This window comes from Phalacrocorax carbo, chromosome 6 (genome assembly GCF_963921805.1).
Source record: "Phalacrocorax carbo chromosome 6, bPhaCar2.1, whole genome shotgun sequence".
Taxonomy (NCBI): domain Eukaryota; kingdom Metazoa; phylum Chordata; class Aves; order Suliformes; family Phalacrocoracidae; genus Phalacrocorax; species Phalacrocorax carbo.
Window position 1 is genome coordinate 39,235,081 of NC_087518.1, and position 25,255 is coordinate 39,260,335.

Consider the following 25,255-nt stretch of genomic DNA (forward strand, 5'->3'; position numbering starts at 1 on the left):
TGGCATGGGGTAGATCAGATGAATTAGGTGCAGGGCTGCTCTGATCCAGCTTTGCTGCCAAAGTAATTGTATTATGTAATTGAACTGCAGGTGACAGTATGGTCTCAGCCATCTTGACAACATTCAGTGAAGTCCAGTATTAATTTGGATGGGGGTTGTTATATGGTAACCAATTTACTGATTACAAATGTTAATTGTCTATTTATTTGACTGTCATTTTAAAATGTTTCCCATTCCAGCTTGCCCTTACTCCTGATCCCTATCCTTGATAGATGTTTCTGGCCTATCAGTTAGTGTGACCATATGGACTATTTGACACAGCTGAAGAGATGGAAATCTCCAGCAAGGAAGAGCAAGAACCCTCTTAACACTGGCCAGTTGCTGTCAGAATGGAAACTTTCTCTATCAGCAGCAGATTTGCTTCAGGAATCCCCATCTGTCCACATGCAGACACCGACACTGTTACCCTGCAGTCTTTAGACTCTGTTACTGGAACAATTCAGCCTGTTCAGAAATACTGAGGTCATTGTGTGGGATTTGACTGCTGCTGTGGTCAAGTTGGCAGTGGTCATGAGTCAAGTAAGGTGAAATACTCGTTGAAGGAGAGTTTGGGGGAGCAGAGTAGTTATTTGGTTTATTTTCAAATATACGGCCTCTCCAAAAGTGAGAATGTTTTTGAATGCTGTTTGCTACTGCAGATGGTTAATTCTCTAGTCTTTTGTGAAAATGCTGAAGAAACATTTGTTTGATAATTCCTCTTTTGAACTGCAGACAGGGTCTTTAATTCCTGTCCCATTCATATCAAATAGCAGGAGAAAAAAAACCCCAAGAACTAGCATGGGAAGAGCTTCAGTTCTTGAGTAAGACTGTGGATTTGCAAACTGTTATTACAGTTGACTGGATCCATAGACATCACATTTCATCGCCTGTATCATAGATGGGAAACTGAGGTTATAGTAAAGTGTATACTTGATAGTAATCTGTTCCAGCAAGGACAAAACTTCTTTCTTCCCTGGCCTGTGGGTAGTCCACAGAACTGTATCATTAATCTAGAAAGACCCTCTTGCAGCATCTGCTCTGTTCTAAGGATTAGTACAAGATCATTTCCCAAAATTTCTTTAGGTGAATTATATATGGTGGAATGCCCTTGAGGTGAAACACAGTTTGGTACATGATGTCTCTCTGATACTTGTAGAGCAGATCTTTGCAAAAGGTGTTTGGATAGCACAGCTTTGGAAGCAGAGAGCAGCCTTCTAGAAAAGGCTGAAACTTGCTAAAAAGATGGACTTCAAACTACTTCACAGTATTTAGAAACACTGAGGAGTCAGAATGGCTGTACTATACCTGCATGGTTCCAGTGACCAGCAGAGCCTTCAGAGTCTGTGTATTGGGGTGGCTGCTTCTCCATTACTTAAATCTAAATCATAATTCCTGAGTGGGTGCATTCATCAAACCCCAGTTTTCACTTGATTTCTAACAGAAATCTGGTTTATAATGGCTGTACCTTGAGCAGTGTGAATTTCATTCCTGGCCTGTGCACCCCTCTTGCTTTGTAACTAGGTGAGATTCTTCATTAGTCAGTAGTAAAAAGTCACGTTTGAGTGATTTACAGATAACTTGACTTGAATGATATCTGTGGAGATATATTTGAAGTGACTGCGTAGAAGGGTGGAACAATTTTAGCAGCATGAGACTTTTTTTTTTTTTAAATAAAGTTCTCCTTATAAAGGTAATAGAAAGAAATTACATGTATCCTGTGAAAGTGGCTACTGTACCACCTTGCTCATATACACTGTTGCTGATGGAAGTAGAGGAGGACCTGACAGGTTTTTTCCTGGTGTTAAAAAAAAAATAATCTTTTTCAACAGACTGAAAGCTCTGCATATCTACCAGAATGTGTGGAGCCTAAGAAGAAACAGAGAGTGGCTTCATATACCAGAGATGAGGACAGACTTTGAAAGTGTATTCTGTCGAAGAATTTTAGACATATTCATCTAGGGAATCAAAAGGAAAACATATGTCCCTTTCTAAATAGTGCAGTAAACATTACTGAAGGCAATTCCATAATACAGTGCACTTTTATGTGTGACCTTTTGCTTGCTTTTTAATTGCACTGGCTTCCCTTACTCTCCTCTACTCCCAGTGTATTTTTGCTCATTCTTTTTTCTTCTCTTGCAGCTCTGTGTCTCAAAGTGCCCAGACAGATTTGCAACCTACATCGATGTTCAGGCTTCCTACAGATATAAACCAGATCAGTGGAATTACTTCAGGCAGTTCTGCAAACCCGGTTTTAACAATCCTCGCAAGGTGTGTATGTATCAGTAGATGATGGGATACGTTTTTTCTTCAAACAATATGTAATATGCATTATTTTACTGAGCTACATCAAAGCTTTGAATTATTCTGATTTCACTATATAAGGAGTTGTCCCATATATATGTTTTGATGTGATTTAATCAGGGGTGAAGGTCTTGTAAGCACACCAGATCCCCCACTCTTTAAATGATTGCTGTTTGCTTAAGAGAATATCTGCAGCTACCCATGTAGTTGCAGTATTGTGGCAAGCAGTACCCTTTAGTACTTAGGTACTCCACAGCAGTAGAGCAGAATATCTCAAGCAGTTCTTAAGGCTCCTGAGTCATCTATATAGCTACTTAGTAATTTCACTAGGAAAATTAGTCTATCCTTCAGGTAACTTGTTCAGCTATATTAATTGTGTTAAATTCTTACCCTACTTTAAGAGAAAAGGTGAAGGGGAGGCAAGGAGCATTTGCCCAGTCACTTCTGGCTTGGATGCTGATGCAAAGTGAACAGGTCTTTTCTTTTTTGTCACTAGAAAGTCAAGAAGAATAGTCTTTTTCCGAATCACAATGATAGTTTGGATTCTCACTTACATCGTGAATGTATCTTGCAGCTCCATCAGTCAAGTTTGGGGAGGAGGCTACAAAGCCCGGTTTGGGGCATTTTCTCAGACTGGGTGAGAAACAAAAACCACATAGTTATTCTGCTATGTATTCAGCATTCCTATTTTTCCCCTTTTTAGTCTGTTGCTCAAGTCCTACGTGATGAAGATTGTCCTTCGATGATCATTCCAAGCAGGCCTTGTGAGTGGTTCTACTTCTTACACACATCTTAGCAGATTATAAGCGTTCACATTAAAGCACAACTCCAGTCTGAAAAGTGTTTAATGGCAAGGTCACTAGGAGCTGTCTGTTATCTGGCAGTGATATCCATTCAATTTTAAATGGTTTGAAAGTGTAAAGATTCATTATTATTTTTTCTAACTGCCACCAGTGAACATTTAGCATGTGATCAGGTCAAACTGAGCACTTTCTTGCCCTTGAATCATCACTCATAACAAAAGCTTTACAGCTCAAATTGTGCCTTCCAAAAACATCTGAGCAAGAAACCCCATTGGCATCAAGAAAATGCCATGAATGTAAGAAGGATCATATGGCAGCTGTTGACATTCAGATGATACTTGAGCCCAGTTACAATGCAGCTCACTTCTCAGTTGCAGTGCTGGCTATGCAGGGTGTACAGAGGAATTAAGGTGCCAAAAAATGTTTTTGTCAATGTGGTCGGCAGGTATTTCTGAGTAGATAACCAGAGGTCTCAGATCTCATCTCAGCTGCAGAAGTATAATACCAAGAGTACCTGTCACTGACCCAGAAGCTCATGCAAATAAGAGATTGCTGTTTATTTTTCCATGCTTTAAAATAGGCATCATATAAACCAGGGACAAGTTATCAAAAAGAGAAAATATGGATTAATTTAAAAAAAAATTAAGAATTTGTATGAAAACTAAGCCAACAGACAAAATAATCTGCAAAGAAGCTGTTACCTTCTTTTAGACTACAACAAGGGGCAAAGATTACAGAGGGAGGAAAAGAGACATGTTAATTATTTCCTCAGAGTAATTGGTGGGGTAGATATTCTGGACTGAATACTGAGTCCTGACATGAGTATTTGTTGGAACCTAATAAGGAAAGCACAGAATTGTTATATAAACTTAAATGTACAGCTGTGTAGGAGGACTAACCTGCTCTTCCCTTTGGAATGAAAGCCAGGACTTTTGGCAGCAAAGAGCAGGGCAACATAAATGAGTATGAAAACATCTCTCCTTTTTTCTGTCTCCTTTATAATCTCCTCCTCTCTCTAACTAACCAATAGTTTCTGTCCTTCCATTGCTTCATCTCCAAGAATATCTAGTGATAGTGACTGGTACTGCAGCTTATCTGGTGCATGAGGAACTGACACTTGTTATGTATTGTTTTGGGTGCTAATACCATTCATGACCAGTCATGTTGAGTTTGTCCCTTGGGGCTGATTTGATTATTACCATGAACTAACATATTTGAGAAGCTGCAGTTTTTGTAGGCTGCCCAGATACTGACATAGAGTAAGTTCCACATTTATTACAAATTCTTAAACTGCTACAGATACTACTGTTGTTACTGGGTAGCACCTAGAATCTCCAGTTGAAAGCTAATCCCACCATGTCTGAGCTTGGACAAAAAGCCCCAGAGCGTAAAAATCATAATCTTGAATATAATGGCTCTTCCAAGATTTGTCAAAGCCAACATCTCGTTAGATAATCAGTGGAAAAACAATTGACTGTGAATCTGAAATTATTTTAAATATGTTACATAAGACAAGCAATGGAAGTGGAGCTTGACACGAAATGTAATATGCATGGTTTGTTTTGATATTTTGAATAGTTCTTAAGAGATGCTTCCCAGACTTCTCCACGAAGAATGGTGTGCTAACCGTGGCAAATCAGACTACATTCAAAGATGGAAGAGGGAAAACAAGAAATGTAACTGATCTCAGGGAAGCTGCAAAGTAGGTTTTACCCTTTTTAAATGCTTGTTTGTTTGATTCTGAGATTGTGAAATATAATTTAGGAGTTGAGAAAATAATCAGAATCAGTTGTAGCAAATGGCTGAGGGTAGCCAGGGAAGACTTGCTAGTAAATGGTCTCTCTGTGCCTGGGCACTTGCAAAGTTCCAGCATGGAAAACCAGCACTGTGGTATGCAGAAATGAGCGAGGAGCCAAAAGTGTTAGTCTGATTGTCTCAGAACAACTGTCAGTTTTTAAATAATTCTTGTTATTTTTCCTAGCAAAAAAATTAATATTAAAGAAAGCTAAAGGAGGTTCAAAATGAAATCCTTGTGCTGCAGGACTCAGGCCAGCCACTAATGGCTTCAGCTCTACCTTCCTATGATGGCCTTTCCGCTAACATGGACTGTCCTAGTACGTTGGGCATTTCGCCTCATCAGAGTGCTTCTGTTGTTAGTACATGTCTAAAGGTCAAAAAGTGGTGTACTGGGCTCTGACGCATAACACCACCTCCCTTGCAGTTGGACAGCAAGCATCTCCAATCCTGGGCATCAACCAGGATGAGAGAAAACTGCTGCAGTAGCCTCACTTTTCCAGCTGCTGTCAGTCCTTAGCCTGTCTTGAGCACAGGGATACCTTTTCTTACCTCTCAATCCAAGGCTACCACATTCTAGCACCTTACCAACACCAATAGGACCTGCACCGTATTAAGTTCCCTTCTGGCATCTACAACTACATTGTCTGTTCTTTCATGAGAAGATCCTTCATTTCTTCTTAGAAAAACATTAATATGGGCAAGCACATTGCAGGATAGGAAAACAGTTCCATAAAGTCAGCCTTTTGCTTCATTGAGCTGTTTTCTGCTCCTCTGCTATTAGCAGTTCCAGAGTCACAACTGTGCGGCTCTTGGTACACTGCAGATCTTAATAGTATACACTTTTCTTTTGACATGGTGATAGTTAGTACTCATAAAGCTTTTTTTTTAATAAAGCTTTTTCAGGAGCTGTATAGACACTTTTACACAGCTTTTTTTCTTTGGCATAACTGTGATTGATGTTGGTTTGGTTACAGAACTGGAGCTGAAGGATAGTAATATACTCTTATCACTAGCAAAGATATTTCAAATTCTTTCACTGAGCCTATTTGTTGTTTAAATAAATTCTGCTTTTCTACCTAAAGCAACCTTTTCTTTGGTTTGTCTTTTCTCAGCGGCATCAATAATGTCCTGGATGCAAGATCAGTTGGAATGAAAATTTTTGAAGACTATGCCATTTCTTGGTATTGGATTTTAATGTAAGACTTCCATGGGTGTTTTTAATTTTTCCAAACTCACTTTGGAGCATGCAGGGAATTAAAAAATAGATTATGCATGTGTTTGCTACCAATCCTACTTTTAAACTCAAGAAGCAACTGTAATGTCCTTTCATCACATGATAGTAATGTTATGGTCTGTACATGAGGAAAGAATAGCACAGCATACATACATAGACTGTCAGTTGATCTGGAGTAGCTTTTTAATAGTCTACCAGGCCGAAAAACAGGAGGTGCTGTCTTCTGTTGCAGGACCCATCTGTGTGGTAATTCCAAAACTGAAAAACCTTAATTAAGAGACTTTCAAAGCCATTGCAGTTGCTAGGTGTTATTAGTATGTGTATAAAACACATACTTTCTAAAATTCATACTAGCAATATATAGTTAAATCCATTATAGTCCATAAATCCAGTATAAATCAATAAATCCAATGCAGCAGGCAAAGCAACATCAAGAAGAAAAAATATTGAACAGTATTAACTTTATGTTTCAATTAATACTAATCACCAATTAGTAAAAAATGTAGCACTGAAACAAAAGAAGTAGCTATTGTGCTGAAGCAAATAGGTACGTATATGTGCATTCTTAGCCCATTAATATTGTTTTTGATGGACCGGGGTGTCGATCAATTTAAAAAGGTGAGAGCCTAAAACATGCATACATTAAGTATACATTATTCAAGCCTGAATGCAATTCCACAACAATAAATACACAAACTTTAGATAATAAAATTAATATGGAGAATTAGTTCAGAAACATAAGTTGTCAGCTTTTAAAGGTGTTCAGTCACTGGTGGGAGGACAGCTTTCTCCTAGTCTTATGCTGTGCTCGCAATAGTCAGGGGCAAGAAACTCACTGGCATTCCGCAAGCTCGGTTCTCTCTAGATCCCTTATTGAAATCAGGTTTATAGTGCAGATTCTTCTAAAGGAGATATCACTGAACAGATAGGCTGGCGGAAGAATTGATCATTTTTGTGCAGAAATTCTAAATACTGAAGCAAGTTTCCACATTTCAGATACGATATTTTTATAAGGAATTGTTCCTACTTTTAAAGTAGTTGGATAGAATTTTCTTCACGCTTTTCACCAAATGATAGCATACATCAAATGTTTTCTTGACAAACATATTTAAGTGCTGGAGTTTGGGTGATGACAATGAAGGCCTGATAGTGAAAGGAGGCTTGATTAGAAATTAAATATGGAATTACTCTACTACTCCTTTTAGCATATCCGAAAAGAGCTACTGCTTTCAAGCCTCAGTTTAAGGGGACCAGTCTATTGAGGACAGTTGTTACCAGGTGCTCAGTTTTGGTGTTACTAGGACTCATGGGTATCTAAAAATAAACTTTAGATAAAGGTAACTTACTGCTTTCAAGAATAGAGTCATAAACTCCAAACCCAAAAAACACTTTTTGAGCAATACATTCTGATTTTCAAACAAGCCATTCAGAAAGGGAAGATACAGGGAAGCCTTTAAAGGGCTAGAATTTAAGACCAGCTAACAAAGATTTAACTAAATAAGCTGAAGTTCTTGTTCTTGTCCCTCTGCCCATCTGGCTTAGTTTGCCCAAGACATCTGGTTTTGATTGTTTAAGATCAGGCCGACACATTTTTTATCTTCGGTAATTGGCTAAATAAGCTGGGAATGTTCAGAAGATAAGTTGCTGAACACAGGCATGAAGAGGTTTTACATTTTTTGAGTCTACTAATACAAAATTAAAAATTCTGAGAAATTAAATGTTCTGTGAAGCATCTGAGCTGGATGTTTGTTGCATGGGATTATTATTCACGTTGCTTTATTCACATTGCTTTAGAAGGCCTAGCTGAGTAAAAAGGCCTTTTGCAGTAATTTTTAACTTTCTGACTTGCTTTCTGGGAATGAAATGAAAACAAGTAGTTCCTTACCCCAGACTTGATAAAGAGAAGACACTATGCAGATGTCTTTCCTAGGGCCCCATTGATAGCTCTTAACAGTTTCTTTTTATGCATCACAGTGCCCTGATCATTTCCTCTCTTGATGGGTAGAAAGGATCACCAGTTTTCCTCCTAAATTTAAATTTCCTCCTTTTTTTCTAGGACAGCTCCTAGAATGTTACTTTACTAGCATTGTTTCTTTGCAAGTAGGGATTTTCAATGGAGGACATAAACCAGCAACCTCCCCACACATAGGTATTTCTATTTCTCCAGTTTAACTTTCTGTACTGTAGACTAGACCATGGTGTGAAAAAGGCAGTGAATTGCTTAGCTGGTGTAAATGACCAAAAAGGCATTGTACATGTCCCATTCAGCCAAACTGAGAACACAGTGTATACAAACATTTCTGGCTCAGCCCTGTGAGATCATCATATATAAGCTATTTGTTTCTAATAGCAGATAATAGCCATGAGGATGTATTTCATATGAAATATTTTGAAATACATTTTTACAAATCATTCTCTTATGTGAGATGAAGTGACTCTCATTTGGAGTAGCAGGCATGCAAGAAAGTGAAGATTCTTACACTTGTTTTCCCTGTGTTTCTGTTTCTTCTTTTTCTAGTGGGCTGTTCATTGCAATGATTGTGAGTCTGCTCTTCCTTGTGTTATTGAGGTTCACGGCTGGAGTTCTCTTCTGGATTTTCATCTTTGGTGTAATTGGGATCATAGGTTATGGTAGGTGTAATCTTCTAGCCTCTGAGGCAATTTTTCCTTATTGCTTAAGTTTGGGCAAGGAAAATCAGTAATAACATCAATTAAGTGGTACAACTGGGAGAATTAATGCCTAGCTTTAGACACAGTTAAGTGAGAAGGGCTTAACTGGCAGCAAAATTTAGTAAGAATCCAGCTGTGCTGATACTTAGCACCAGATGTAGTAACCTTAATTATCTACCCACAGTATGCTTAGTCTGTATTCACCTGTACTGATAATTTTTTACTGTATATGTGATGTTACAATTGACTAGTCTCACAGTAATGCTTTTTTTTTTTTTTTTTTGCTTACCTGACATGCTGAGGACTTGGCTTGTATAGATTTTTTTAAAAGCTTGTCTTTGCACTTTTCAGAAACATTCATTATATACTGATTGTTTTTTAAAAGGCATCTGGCATTGTTACTGGGAGTATGATCATCTTAAAGGTATACCTGGATCTGACCTCACTGTTTACGATATTGGATTCCAGACAGACTTCAGAGTGTACCTGCAACTGAGGCAAACATGGTTAGCATTTAGTAAGTGTCCTTTAAACTTGGTATCTGTTAATAAATATCCAGGAGAATCAATCACTGTCTTGCTACAGTTTCTGCCTTGTTAGAGCTCGTCCTCTACATATGTCGCTCTGAGAAGGAAAAACTCTTTCTTTGTATTGTGCAAAGATCTACTTTTTTGCAAGGAGGCTAGTATATTTGTAAGGGGAGATAATGCAATTGCATTAGTGATGAGAGTAAAAAGTTCTTATGTTATTAGCATTCCACTTCCTCTGTGTTCAGTCTTCATAATGGGGAAGTAGAAGGCCATAACAAAGTTAGTCCTCATGAAGTTGCATACGAGGGGCATTTTTCTCTCCCATTCTGTTTATTCTCCTTCTTTGAGGGCCCCAGAAGTCAGATTAATAACTCTACACATCTTTGTAGAACTGTTTACATTTGCGTCACTGAATTTTCTTGGAGGGTCATCTAAGACTCTGAAATGAACCACCACAAATCTCATCACTTTTATTTTCAAAAGTGCTTCATTGTCCTCTCTTACAAGGGCAGTGTATTTAAAATAAAATCCTACTGAAACAAGACAGCCTGCAGCATACACATCCCTCCCCAGGGTAGAAGGGGTGGAAGAGAGAACAAATATCTGTTAAATACTACTTGCACTGCTGTTACTGCTCTATTAGAAGGCACACAGACACTAACTGATGATGAATGGGACATAACCTAAAACACTGCCTCTCCCTATTGGCAGCTAAATTAATAGAGTAGTAGTTTATGGCTTAAATCTCCTTTCTCTGCTTTGTGTCTTCATTTAACTCTATGTTGGATCATTGAGCTCATGAGGCATCTTCTACATATTGTTGAGGCAGAACTTTTTAGTATGCTGTCCCTAGAGAATATTAGGACTTCAGTATGTTTGTTCATGTAACTCTCCAAGCACTTCCCCAGCCTGATTCTTAGCAGCCAATGTATAGTTTATCTAGAGGTCAGTGTCACTTTCAGATGAGTAAATTGAGGTGCTTGGGATCAAATTACTTTTCCAAAGTCATCCAGCAAAGCAGTTACATATCCTTGAAGAAAACATAGATCCCCTTAGTCCTAGTCTAGAACTTATCACGTACTGACATTGCTTTACTTTTTCACAATGTTTGGGACAAGCTACATTAACTTAACAGAGCTGAACTGAAATGACACCATCTGTAAAGAAGCCTGATTATTTATTACAGACTCACAGAATGGTAGGGTTTGGAAGGGACCTCTGGAGATCACCTCGTCCAATCCCCCTGATTTAGCAGGCACACCTAAAGCATGGGGCACAGGAACATGTCCAGGTGGTTTTGAATGTCTCCAGGGAAGGAGACTCCACAACCTCCCTGGGCAGCCTGTGCCACTGCTCTGTCACCCTCACAGGAAAGAAGGTTTTTCTCATGTTTAGGTGAAACTTCCTGTGTTCCAACTTGTGCCCACTGCCCCTTGTACTGTCATTGGGCACTACTGAAAAGAGTCTGACCCTATCCTCTTGACACCCACCCTTCAGATATTTATAAGTATTAATATGATCCCCCCCTCAGTCTTCTCCAGGCTGAACAAACCCAGGTGTCTCAGCCTTTCCACATAAGGGAGATGCTCCAGTCCCCTGATCATCTTGGCAGCTCTCTGCTGGCCTTGCTCAAGCAGTTCTACATCCTTCTTAAACTGGGGGGCCCAGAACTGCACACAGTACTCCAAATGTGGTCTCACTAGGGCAGAGTAGAGGGGAGGATAACCTCCCTCGACCTGCTGGCCACATCCTTTTAATGCACCCCAGGATACCCTTGCCCTTCTTGGCCACAAGGGCACATGTATTCCTTTATGGGTAACCATTTCAAAAAGAGTGCTGAAATGTGTGTAATAAAACCTTTTCTGAACAAAGTCTGTGTCTCTGAGCACCACAGTGGACACTTGCCACCTGCAGTTCTGATGGCTAGGGGTACTAGTAATACTGGGGGTTGCAGTCTAACATCATCTGTGACTAGCTGGGTCTGAATTCTGAGACTATGTCTAAGCTGTGGGACCTGAAGCCAATATCCGTGTCCCTTTGCAAACCTCCAGACAAGCCAATGCTTAGGCATGCTATCCCTTCTGTCTTCATCTCCCTCCACAAAACTTCTTGGTTTCAGCTGGAGGAGACAGGTCCTTCTGTGTGCAACCATCCACAACTTGTGGGCTGGTTTAGATGTTGTCCAACCATCTGAAGCGCCCAGAAATAATGGATATATCTCAGAGTCAGGTGAGGTGTGCTTCAGGCATTAAAGACTCTGTAGTCTCTAGATGAAGTCCAGACAATTTTTTTACTGAAGCGGACTCTTTAAACTGGATCTGGATTATGATTCAAACATTGCTCATAACTAAGAGAGGAAATGTTCTGGGACATGGTGCTCTCAGCTTTCTGAACTCAGAGCAAGTTTGTATGATTCCAGCAGCACAACTGGAAGGTGAAAAGAATTTGTCCAAAACTGTCCTATCTTACCCTTTTTTTGTTTTTTTTTAATTCGAATGAGGTGAAAGGAGCTCATGCTCAAACCAACCTATTGATTTAGGTACATCTAAATGTTAGAATAATCTGTATTAGAAAAACACACTCTTCATGGCAAAGTTGACTCTTCATCTCCTTCTTATTTATTTTATTGTATCTAAATACTACAAATTAGCAGCATTAGAGTATGAACATACAAAATGATTGTTTATGAGAAGTAGAACTTGTTAAGGGTGAACTGTACCTAAGGCCAAATACTACAGTCACATTTAAGTAAATTATTATCTGTGAAAATATGTTCCATTTTTCTTCTAAAGTTATAAGTGCTCATGTCAGGGTCCTACACATTCTGACTAACTCTCTGCAGGTTGAATTTCCCTACACGGGAACTTACAAAACTATGAAATGGGATTGGAGGTTGGGAATTGCATAGGAGAAAGAGAGAACTGCTCTAGCAGAGAATTTAATGGAGTTCATGAACAATAGTATAAAATACAAGGAAAAAAGGAAAAAAAGGAACAATTTACAGAGGCAGCATATTGGTTTGGTTCTTGATAAATTTAACATTTTGTTTGTTTGTTTACAGTGATAATGCTTTGTGTTGTTGAGGTCATAATCATACTGATGCTGATCTTCCTAAGGAATCGGATCCGGATTGCTATCGCACTGTTGAAGGAAGGTAGTAGGTATGTTTGCCTTATTTTAATATATTTTGGATTTTATTATATGTTCTCTAGGGTACACTCTTCTTGAGCTTCATCTTGTGCTACCAAGGGCAGAAAGTTGGGTGTTAAAGTACAACACGGGGTTTGTTGAGCCGAACAGGTAGTATAAGGAATGCCAGTTCTCTGTTAATGAGGTTGTGCTTCTAAGAGCTTTCTCTTTTGCAGTAAGACATTTCTTATCTCTCAGCTCCTTGCTTTAAGAGTACATATACTGTTAGTGGTACCACGTATTCTCGGCGCAAGAAGGTGTATCAGCAGAAATGCTAGGTGTGGTACACTGTTAATGGGGGCCTGGGACCTACAGCGGCCAACTTTGCTCTGTCATTGGATTGTCTCTGGAATGACATACTAGTAGAGGATTGGTGGTGTTTTAGCTGTGGCTTTTATCTGGGAAAGACTACTTCTGACTCCAGTCAAACTTTTGTGTGGATATGTATAAATCTGCAGAGAGAGAAGGAGACTTCCATGACCAGACATTGTAATATGGTGCTGTCCAAGATACTTCTTTTCATTTCTGAGTAAAGAAGAAAGCAGAGCAGGAAATGAGAGTTGAAGGCCTAGGAGACCTCTTCATTTTGTTTCCTGAAGTCTGCACAGACTTTGTTCACAGCGGTTCCTGTTTTACACAGTGCCAATACTTAGGTATTTTTTTAAAAAAATGGGAATATAACAAAGGATAAATGGATTTAAGATATCAGGCCCTTGGATTTCATTGCAAATATGCTACGGTCGTATAGGCCTTGGAAGTAGAGGTCTGTTAGAACACATAGAGTTAGCTCCGAGTTTATCTGTGTGCACTTGCTTGTGGTTTTCTGTCATCTGTTGACATGGTGGTTCTCAGGAATCAGTATTTGGGATATTTGTAATGGGATTAAGAAATACTGAAGTTCTGCATTCAGCCAGGTACGTGCTTCCTGTCTTATGCTATTGGGCAATAAGAGCATAGCAATTAACTTTGGCAGCACTGAATTATACTCTTTAATTCCTGTTCATTAAAATCCAGGAACACTTTTAACACTGCAACACTTTTGTTCACAACCTTGACAAGTAGAAGGATTTCAGAAAGTTCATAAACAGCCTGCTGAGAAGTAATAACATTCTGTAGTTTTTCAGCAGCACGGAAAGGTCACTTGAGAGTGATGTTTCTACTCTCATGCATAATGCATGAAGTGAAACACTGTATGTAATTACTGTAAACCTAATAGACCATGGACTTAATTCAGAAAGATGAAAAGTAAGCTGCTAATCACTGGAAATCAAATTACATTTTTCAATACCTTTTAACTACTCTTTCAAAAATATTACAGTTATAATGCTAATAATTGACTTGAAATCCGTAGTTAGAAACAATTAACAGTTGTTACTCTGTTGGAGTAACTGTCCATGGTCTTAGTGGTAACTAAGAGGCCTACCATTAACTGCTGAACACCGCTAATGTGTAGTGATTATTTCTCAGACAGCATAAGACTCTGTCCTCCTGTGTGGCAGTTAATGGACTTTTACATCTCTAGACTCAGACAGAAATTGATGTGTTGCTCTTAACCTCTTGATTGCACATGACAGTTTCCTTGCATTCCCCCCAGCATTTACTGGTTTAGCAGCAGGAACTGAGTAAATTTGTCTCCTTTCATATTCTGGAAACTGCTTCCTGTAAAACAAATAGCATCAGAAGTGCCACAAGTCATAGAAGAAGTACTGTAGGAAATAATAAGAGACAGAAAGGCTTGTGATAAGCTTACAGGGTCACTGGAAAGAAAAATTAGAGTAATGGGAAGAGGTAGATGACAGGAATGTAAAGAAAAACAACCTGTAAGCGTTGGTGAACAAAACATGCTCTCTGAAATCACGTCCAGTGAGATACCCAGCTGGAGGTGTTCGCCTCTACAATAGCTGCAGCCAGTTTACCCAGGGTGGCTGTATCATCTCACTCTCTTCCAGAGGAGTTGTCCCTGGCAGAGTAGGAACTGGCATGCTCAGGTTCCTGCTCACTAGTCGTGTTCTAGCCACAAGAAGTATTAGTAGAATGTCAGCCTCTAAAACATCAGCTCTGATGTTAAAAGGAGCTCTCTAAGCTGTCAACAGTGAAAGGCCATTATTCTTTCTGCCTGCCAATGGCCAAAGGCAAGAACCACTCATTTATGGCACATGCAAGGAAAGTCACATAATCACAGGAAGATGTTAGCGTGTCCTGGCATTACAAAGACAAGTTGAATGTCCCTGCGCCAAAATAGTTAGTACTTAAGGCAGGAAAGGAGCTGGGAACAGAGTCCTCAAATACAAAGTAGCAAGAGGTAATTTCAGGTGTGTAAGAGCTGAAGAAAGATCATAGCAGCTGAGCAGAGTGGGATAAGGAAATAAAGGGTAATGTCTGCAGCAGTCAGCAAGGAGATGTGACTGAAATGGGTTTGTGACCTGGAAAGAGCTGGATTTGTGAAGCAGTAATGGAGAAGCAGAAAGCAGAAGATAGGCTTGAACATGGCAAGTTGATAAAGTTGATTGTATAGCACTGCCAATAGAAGTGGAGTGGTAGAAATGAGAAAGTGAAGATGTGAAGACATTTGAAGGAAGAACCTGCATTATTCTGAAATCCCAGTGCTACGTTTTGCTACTACTATTGACAAGTAGCTCAAAGTAAAAAGCATGAGGCTAGAAAAGGACTGATAAAAAGCTTGTTTCTGAAATTGTTGTAGCTTACTGATATGTTTTGTCTCTTTTACAGGGCTATTGGCTATATAATGTCTACATTGTTCTACCCAATTGTCACCTTCATACTCATTGCAATTTGTATTTCCTACTGGGCTGTGACAGCTGTGTATCCTTCTGTCTGTGTACCTCTCTGGAGGAACAGTCTTCTGGTCTGCAAGACCAGATAATCCTCTCCTATTTCTCCTTAGCCGAACCAGCATTAAAGGGGCTATTTGGTCACTTAGCATTTGCTGCACTGAGGTACTTTTCCTCACTGCACATTTGCATGTGATGTACAAATCAGGCAGTGAAATTAATTTCATTAAAAAGAACTGGACTAAAAATCATGCCAAGGCAGGGGATCATACAAAGCCTTGTGTACTACATGATGTTGACTTTAAGGGGTAAAAAGGGGCCCTCAGCAAAGAGTCAATATGGCCTTTAGTGTGCTGCATACTCTATAGGCCTGATGTTAATGATCTCCTAGTTAGCTGGGGGTTGGCTCCAGGTGTGGGTTTTTTTTTTTTCAGAAAAGTACAGGAAAGGAGTGAGAAAACATATAGTGCACTCAGTCCTCTCTAAATTGTATAGCAGCAACTACTGTCTGTTCCCAGAACAGCAAGGGTTTGGCAAGGTATCAGAAAGGGGAAAATTGCTTTTTGAAAACAAATTGTTCTTTCACAGGCAAAAGGGTCAGTTATTACTGTTCAGGACAATGTTAATTTATCCTTATGCTCTGTGTCTACTTCCGCCAAAATACAAACTCTCAAAGAACTACTGCATAATCCGCTTTGTCAATGTGCAGGAGAGACTGAGTCAACCTTCAAGATTATTCCCCTTGCCCATTCTGGTCAGGGGTTATTACAGCTCTGGGATGGAGTTTGCCTTAGCTCTCTAAGTAATGAGTATTCAGTCTTGTCTATCAACCCTTCATATACGTCTCTGCATAGCAGGAGCAGTTTTTCTGTTATCTGCACAAGTTCTTTAGAGCTAGTAGTTACCCACTGCAGAATCCTGAGTTGCTCAAAGACTACAGTTCTGTGATTCCTCCTTAAAATATTTCATTCAGTTTTCTGGCAACATCAGGAGAACCTGTGTATAAAGTAATGGCTAATCAAACACTGTGCAAGTACGCAAACTTGACTTGTGACCCAGAGGTAAGTGTAACAAATATTTACCTATAGTGAGAGCTATACTAATTGCATCCCTTCATCACTATTAAATGCAATGCTAGTAGAAAATGTGCATATTTTAAGTAATGATTCCTCATTTTAAATCTGAAAATAGTACTTAGTGTTCAGATAACTTTTCTTTGTTCAAAGCAATTTACAGACATACACTAATATTTCTGCTGAACTGTCCTGTGAGGGAGGTAAATATTAACCATTCTAATTTACAGGGTGAGAAAGGAAGACACAGAAATACAGGTTTATTTGGAAAGGTGTTCTTGAATTCATGAGGATTCTATTTCATAGTCCCCAAAAGGCAATGGAAGACTTCGAAAGCTGTGCCTCAAACTTGCCCAAGGACCAGCCATGTTTTGAAGCAGAGGCTTAGCTAAATATTGGAGTTCTTTTGGCGCAGCAATGACCTTTATGAAGCTCCAGAAATATTTGTGGTTTTTTTGTTTTGTTTTGTTTTGTCTTCAATTAAAACAAAGTTTTGACTTGACTGTGGGGTTGAGTTTAAGTATTTTTTGAAAACTAGGAATATTTATCAAATGTTACATCAGGGTTATTTTCAGGTGCTTAAATTTCAATGCACTGCTGTGGTTATGTGTATCCCAAACAATTCACCACCCTGCTGATGTCTGAACACTAAAAAAGAAAGGGATTAGGAATTGGCTGGTTTTATTTCATGCCCAAACTGAACAAATACATGAAATGAAAAATAGAAATATGGAAAAGGAATTAGCTCTAAAGACTACTCCCATTTTAATACTCTGAGATAGGTAAGGAAAATTGTGACCACATCCACAGCTTGTATAAAATGGCGTAGCTCAGTTGATTTCAATTCAACTGTGCTGATTTACCCAAACTGCAGATTTGGCCTCTGGTTTTCAAATAATTATTTTTTTTATGTGAGCAGGTTTTCTTTAATGAAACTGAAGCATTTATGTATCTTAAAAGTAGATTTCTGAAATTCGGATTCCATTTATGTAGGTTTCAGGCATGTGGTGAACAGCACCGTTTGCTAACTGCATAGTTTAAAGTTCAGCGCCTGCATAAGACATTAATGTGAATCCTTAAATATGTAAACAGGTTACATAGTATTGGAGTGCAGTGTTGAATGAGCTAATGAAACATCAGGCAGAATTATGTTATTTGTATTAAGCTGCTAAACTTCAGAGACTGTGTACACAGAATTCATTGCTTATCATTGTGTTGTTTATTTTTCTTTCCATACAGTCTTTTAACACAACCAATGTGACTAAATTGTGTCCGGGTGCTCAGTGTACTTTTGCTTTTTATGGAGGAGAAAGCCTGTACCATAAGTACATCTTCATCTTCCAGTTAGCCAATGCCTTTGTCTTTCTCTGGCTGGTGAACTTTGCAATTGCACTGGGTCAGTGTACCCTTGCTGGTGCCTTTGCCTCTTATTACTGGGCCTCTCGAAAACCAGCTGATATTCCACTGTGGCCACTCTTCTCTTCATTTGGACGAGCAATACGGTAAGAATGTGAAGCTGGATGTGAGCCTTGTCATGTATCCAACAAGTGCTCTTTTTACATCTAGGGAAGCCAAACTTAGAATATCAAATGAAAATGATTAGGCGGCATTGTGGTTTAATCCCAGCAGGCAGCCAAGTCCCACCCAGCCACTCACTCACTCCCACACAGTGGGATGGGGGAGAAAAACGGAAGGGTAAAAGTGCAAAAACATGTGGGCTAAGGTAAAGACTGTTTAATAGGTAAAGCAAGCTGTGTGCACAAGCAAATCAAAACAAGGAATTCATTCACTACTTCTCATTGGCAGGCAGGTGTTCAGCCCTCCCCAGGACAGCAGGGCTTCATCACGCATAGCAGTGATTTGGGAAGACAAAATCCGTAACTCCAAACATCCCCCTCTTCCTCCTCTTTCCTGCCCCCAATGTTATTGCTGAGCACAACACCATGTAGTGTGGAATATCCCTTTGGTCATCTGGGGTCAGCTGTCCCAGCTGTGTCCCCCCCAACCTCTTGTGCACCCCAGCCTGCTCGCTGGTGGGGCAGGGTGAGGAGCAGAAAAGGCCTTGATGATGCCTATCAGTAGCTAAAACATCTCTGCATTATCAACGCTGTTTCATCACAATTCCAAAACATAGCACTGTACTAGTTACTATGAAGAAAACTAACTCTGTTTCATCCAAAACCAGTACAATCAGGAGGAGGCTGAATCCTGTAGCCCAATAGTGGTAAGTCTGCTGCAGCTCCATGCCTACAGGTCCAACCGGTTACAAGGCTGAGCAGGTATTTCCAGCAGATGCCCATGTATACAACACATACACAGCCTGCCACACAGATCGACAGACACAGCACTCACACAAACAGCATCAGCACCAATGGCTTCATTGTGTTCCTCTCTCTGGCGGATCAGGATGAAGGTCTATTAGTATATGTAATTCCTGCTAATGGCCCTTCCTCCAGTTATAATGTTATTTATATATACACACACACGTACATGCATATATAATTGTACATTTACATATATGCGCAACAAAACAGTCATTTCTTTTGTTTTAGCTACCATACAGGTTCGCTGGCATTTGGAGCCTTAATTCTTGCAGTTGTCCAGCTTATTAGAGTAATACTGGAGTACTTGGATCACAAACTGAAAGGTGAGATTTATGAATCTGTTCTAGGTTATTAAGACCTCCTTTGGTAAATTATTTCCTTTACTTTCCCAAGGTATATTTTCAGCAATGAGAAGAGATTAATTCCACATTATTTTTAGCCATTGTATTTCCATTTGAAGCCAGTGAATTTGTGCTGATTTACTCAAATTGAGTCTATGTCCTTGGGAACTTAATGTAAAGTTCATGCGGGATGTGGATCTAATTAAAAGCTACTGAACTAAATTTGACTGAGAAAGAGAATCCATACCTAGAAGAAAAGAAATAATGGTTCTGATTTTGTCACAATTTAAGATTTTCTTCTGAATAGCTTTCTATGTTCTGAAGACTGTTCATGAATTCTGTGTATGATGTACTCTCCTTTTTTCAGGTACACAGAACTCCTTCACTAGATTTCTACTCTGCTGCCTCAAATGCTGTTTCTGGTGTTTGGAAAAATTCTTAAAATTTATAAACAGAAATGCCTACATCATGGTATGTGCTGTCTCTGCATGTGGTCTCACCTATCTGGGACACTAAAATACCCTAGCCACTACTAGTTGGTCAACAGCCAGCAGTACTAGAATCTGCTGAATAAATAATGGGATTTGTGGGAGTTTTCAGGAAATGCATGTGGTCCTACAATGAAAACGTAAGATCTTTCTTTATTCTTCTTCTAAACTCAGCCTCTTTTCATGCCTGTCCTTGTCCACCCCCCTCACCCCCCAAAGTGGGAAGGGATGGCATAACTGGTTAACTCCCCCTCTGATTCAGCAATTGAAATCTTGATTTCAACAGCAATATTAGCTTATTTCATATTGCATGTTGATGACACTTCTGTTTGGAGGCAGTGTTTGAAAAAGGATATCAGAAGGCGTGTGGTATCTGTATTTCCTCCTGGAAGTTAAAAGCGCAAATTTTACTAGCAGCAGCATTGATATTACTCTAAAATAACCCTCCTTAATTTCCAGAAGAGAAATTCCAGATTTTCAAAAACATACACAGATTTCAACCTAGGGTGTTCTGACTTGAAGCTATTTCAGTGATTGAACGGTACAGTCACAGACTTGTTATCTCAAAGGAGCGGCTGTAATGGGCGCATTATAAACCCATGTTCATGCAACTGATGTTTCAAATTAATGCCATCTTGAAGAGGAAGTATTCTTTTTTACTATCTTGTTTACAGTTGGTAAACTGACTGCACTAAGAGCTGTTCTAGTATATCTTACCCTTGTGGACACTGTTCCAGGAAGAAGAAATTGTTTTGTTCCTGAATAACTTTAGCTGCTTTACTTTATGCTGGTGTGAATCCACTGACTTTGATACTGGTATTGCTCATCTCTTCTTAAGTGAAAGCAGCGTCAGGTCCAAGGAGACACCTACACAGTTCAACTCATTTCTGATCTACAAGTGCTTGTTCCTTTCCGTGACTATAAGTCTAGTGTAGGTAACTAGCAAAGTAAGAAGAATCTGTTAGCAAGTACCTTATTTCCTCTACTTGGCAAACTACGTATTGAGTATACTGTCTGCAAGATCACAAGGGGTGGCATGCTCATCACCAGGTGATTTGAAGGCAGAGATGGATAATACTCTGGTAGGAAGCATTGAGAGGTAGCAGGTGACTGGGAGAAGTGCTTTATGTTTCAAGGCCACATATTATAGAGAACTATACATTACACTCAATAAGATTCTGGCATACAAGGAGGTATCCTAATTATTTAAAATACTTAACAGCTACTATTATTTTGCAGATTGCCATATATGGTAAAAACTTCTGCACCTCAGCAAAGGAAGCATTCTTTTTGCTCATGCGGAATGTGGTGAGGTAAGGGGCCATCTTTCAGTCCTTGGAAATGTCAGGATTTCCTGCTATTGCACTCTGAAGACACATTGCTTTCCTTTCCCATGTGTCGTCCAAATATTATTGGAAGGTGCTTCTGTCCTCAGACATGGTCCTCACTTCTAACACTCAGTGTGTAACAGCAGGCTGTCCAACACAGTAATATATGCAAAGTTGATATAATCTAACAGTTTTGTTGTGATTGCTCTTTTAAATTCGTAAGCAACCAGTAGATTGTAATAGTGCCTCCAAGGAATCAATGGAGCCCCTGAGAGGAGATCTACAGATATACGGGAATGGGGTGCTCATCATCTCCCCTATGTATGGTTCTTGAGCTTTGGTCCACTCACTGGCTGTGAAAAGGAAACAGAAAGACCTAAATCTTCAGATTCATCCAGAAAGCTTATGGGGGTGTCAGAGAGTGGCAGTGAAGAAGAGAGAGTACTTTGCTTTCAAAACCAGTATCTTTAACATAACCAGATCTCCCCTGGTGCTGGGAACTCCCCTGGCCCTTTTCCCCACTACCAAGATTCCTGCCAAACTCCCTGTTCTCATCAGTACTTTTCTTCGTTGCTCCTGGCTCTTCCTGTACTGCTGTGAGATCAAAAAATAATGGGAGAATAACTTAGGAGCAGGCCACATTGATGCGATAACAGACAATCTAATTACCAAGCAAGAGACACAGTGAAACTGGTTGGGTGGTTTAAATTAAGTGAAGGACTGGGAGGAGAGGAATGGAGGGGGAGGCTGAAAGACAGGAAAAGGGAAATGATGCTTAAGAAAGAGGAGGAAGAGATTGGAGATGGGAGAACGGAGTGCATTCACTCTGTTACCCTGCATTAATATTGATACAGTGGTGTCCATGCTGTGTAGTGCCTGTGCAACAGGAAAGAGAAGCTGCCTTTGTTTCCTTTCAGAGCATCACCTCACTGTCCTCTGTGCTTTTGCCCTTAATCAGTAAGAGCGATACCTAAAAACCAGGCATATAATTTTATTGTTTCAAATTAGGTGTTTTTATCTTGTGTGTTTTGCTAATTCTGAATTCTGACAGGTTAATGATGATTTGTTCTCTTTAATATTTCTTAATGTTTATCTTTCGTGGTAGTCAGTGCTGTATATTACCATATCCATAGCCTTCAGTGCTGTCAAGAGGCTGATGATACAAAACTCATTTTCCATCCCATCATTAACATGCAGTTTCTGATAAGACAGGCCAGCAGGATTTCAAGCAGAAATTCCCTACTGTTGCTTTCCTTGAGGGCTGCATATTTACTGTCCATTTTTCTGTCTACCTTCATTCATTCATCTGTGATTGTCTCCCTGCTTTGAGGCCTCCTGCCTTCAGTGTTGTACCATGATATCTTAAAATAATAGATCTGGCATGTTATGGGTCATGAAATGTGGCCAGATAGACCAAGGTCTACACAAATATTGCTTTTCGTTTTGGTGTGTACTTTGTCTCTTGTGGGCTGGCTTATCTGTGACCCTACTAGAAAGACTGAAATAAAAATATTTTAATGTTTTGGTTTGGATTGGTTTGAGTGTGTGTTTTGGTTTTTTTTAACCAGCAAGAGCAATAAACAGTCTTCAAGTGCCATGGCAGTATTGCTGCATTAAGGCCTATCTCAACAGCAGACTCAGTGCTTTTTTTGCCTCATGGGATTAGGCTGTAACAAAGCTCATCTTGGTGTTGTGTTTCTGCATTGTTGTATTGTCAGCCTGTGAAACCAGCAGAAGACAGCTTCTTGGTCGTGTTTTGTCAATTATCCATAGATTTAAGGAGAAAAAATACAAATGTCTGGTTTGTGTGACTGTATCATTTGTTCTTTGCTGAACAGAGTTGCAGTTCTGGACAAAGTTACAGACTTTCTTTTATTCCTGGGGAAAATTCTCGTCGCTGGTGGTGTAGGTAAGTAAATTGATTTTTTCCAAATGGTATGTTCTATTTTCTGGTACCTACAAGTATGCCTGCTATATTCATATATGCTTAGTTAAGAGCTGGCAGTTCTCATTGGCCTAACTATTAGGGAAGCTGTTCCTGTGTTTCTAGGATTTGCAAGATTGAAATAAAATATATTTTTTCTTTTTTTTCCCTTCCCCCTCCTCCCCAATGTTTTGCTGACAGCATCTTTTCCATAATTGCTTTTACTGCTCTTGCATGTGTTGCTGGAGCAAGGACTTCTGCAGCCAAAGCATCACAGCTATATCAAACCAAATTCACATCAAATTAGTCAGCTGCAGTTGGTTCTCCCTTAGTTAGACCTGAACAAAATTGCAAATGAGATTCACCTGGTAGCAGACAGCATGCATACAAGAGAAGGCAGTGCAGGTCTGCAGAAGCTCTGCTGTATTCAAGACCACTATAGCTATAAGCTAGAGAAAAGAAATAATGTTTCTAACATCCTTATAGGGTTTTCCTAGTTATCAGTAAATATCAAAATATATTATTCATGGTCTTCTGTGACAGAAAAGTGAAATTTTTTTTAAATTAAGCACTTTTAGAAATTCAAGTTGGCAGTATTCCCTTGTGTTTTTTCTAAATTGTCACAGCAGTTTCAAAACATTATTTTACAAATAACTGTATTTTGTATTCTGTATATTTTAAAAGATTACTAATGAATTATATTTTAATTAAAAGTTTCAATTTAGTACCAAAACCAGATGTAAAATATTTTATCATTACTGTAGAATGACTTTCAAACTAGGGTAGCAAACTTTATTTGAAACATATTCTCTGAAACGTAAGCCGTGAAACAATGAAGTTAATTCATGTCTTTGTCCTCTTCAGGAATAAATTCCTTGGATGATTTCTGTTGTAGATGCATTGATCTGTTCTAAACTTATTGTTGTGCTTATCACTAGCACTGCCATTTCTTCTTTTAATCTGAAATACTTAAGTATTTCTTCAAGCAATAAAATTTAAAACAGCAGAATTTTGCTCATTCTTTTTATTTTAGAAAAGATGCACCCAATGATCTTTGTTATCCCATGTCATTGTCAAGTTTATCATTATTTATTAATTTTGCTATTAAAATCAGTAGTATGATGAAACAACAATTCATTAAAGTGTTTCTGGGCCCATGAATATCTTTATGGTAGTTGATTCATTTACATAGCTTTTCTGTTAGTTCACAGATCCAGCAGATAATTAATATTGAGGAATTTATTGTTTACAAATTCTCATTTAAACCAACCTTGGATCTGTTGTCTGTTTCTTTTGTCGTCTTTAGGTGTTAGGAAATCAGAGTTAGCATAGGAATCGCTAATCATCTGTGCTTCTTGCAGGTGTTCTTGCATTCTTTTTCTTCACACAGAGAATCCCACTATTTGCACAGGAAGCACCAACATTAAATTACTACTGGGTACCATTGTTGGTAAGACAACCATCTAATCTCCTGAACACTGAGGGCAGTTTGAGGTGCTCAGACTGCTCAGGGCACGGTCTGGTAACAGCTCCTGTTGTCATCCCCTCCATGGCGGCATACTATCCACTGAAGTGAGGACTGCTCTGCTACACTCTAGTCCTCTGGATCCTTCAGGCAGAAATGGCATTGCAGTGACTCTGCACCTTCAGAAAAATTAGGTTTCACATCTGCTTTGCTCAAACTTCCCAGACAGTAAAGGCTGGTGGTGGGGCACTGATGACAGTGTGGCTTCTAATGGAAGGGACTTGTGATGCAACTCCTTCTCCTTTTGTAGCCCCCCTAGACTCTGGAACATCTCCAGGATGGGTGGTTCTTTAGAATAATCTTGGAGGAGTTTGGAATATATTCTTGGCATATATTCTCTTTGGGGGTTGAAATGGGTCCAATTTGGCAGCTGGAAAACTAGCAGCTACTGTTAGGATACAGTGTCTTGAACCCACGATCCCTTTCCACAGCAGTAGTAACCTTTGGTAGAATTACAGAGCTGCCATTAAATCCTCCCAAGTTTGCTTATCAGACTAGGCTGACTTGTGTTAACACTGCCACATTGGTGCCAAACTAAATTTGGGGTTTTATTGTGGTTTGTTTTTTGTAGACAGTCATTATTGGCTCCTACCTAGTTGCACACGGGTTCTTCAGTGTCTATGCAATGTGTGTCGACACGCTTTTCCTCTGCTTTTGTAAGTACTATGTTTTCTTTCACTAATACATGCAAGTCACGGGAGAGGAGTAGAAAACCCCCTTTTCCATTCTTTACAGAATTCTGGTTACATGTGAACTGCTTCTGCTTTTCAGACTGGCTTCTTGATGCATTCTTCAGTGCAGAAGTGTTTTAGTATTCAAATTTAATTAGTTTAAGTAATGGAAGGTAGCAATATGGCTCATGGGGATATCTGGCTTTTGCTTTTCAGGTGGTCCTTA

General features: G+C 39.3%; 1 protein-coding gene across 1 annotated transcript in view; it reads left to right on the forward strand.

The window, feature by feature from the left end:
• Positions 1-25,255, forward strand: part of SLC44A5 (solute carrier family 44 member 5) — a 109,272-nt gene that overhangs the window by 77,304 nt on the left and 6,713 nt on the right. The window contains exons 6-21 of the mRNA XM_064454821.1: positions 2,179-2,307; positions 3,044-3,104; positions 4,722-4,845; positions 6,053-6,136; positions 8,693-8,805; positions 9,230-9,361; positions 12,436-12,535; positions 15,294-15,386; positions 16,329-16,416; positions 17,668-17,930; positions 18,981-19,075; positions 19,461-19,564; positions 20,821-20,894; positions 22,748-22,818; positions 24,195-24,283; positions 24,930-25,014. Coding sequence (XP_064310891.1) covers positions 2,179-2,307; positions 3,044-3,104; positions 4,722-4,845; positions 6,053-6,136; positions 8,693-8,805; positions 9,230-9,361; positions 12,436-12,535; positions 15,294-15,386; positions 16,329-16,416; positions 17,668-17,930; positions 18,981-19,075; positions 19,461-19,564; positions 20,821-20,894; positions 22,748-22,818; positions 24,195-24,283; positions 24,930-25,014 — 1,705 coding nt within the window. The remainder of the gene's footprint in view (positions 1-2,178; positions 2,308-3,043; positions 3,105-4,721; positions 4,846-6,052; positions 6,137-8,692; positions 8,806-9,229; positions 9,362-12,435; positions 12,536-15,293; positions 15,387-16,328; positions 16,417-17,667; positions 17,931-18,980; positions 19,076-19,460; positions 19,565-20,820; positions 20,895-22,747; positions 22,819-24,194; positions 24,284-24,929; positions 25,015-25,255) is intronic.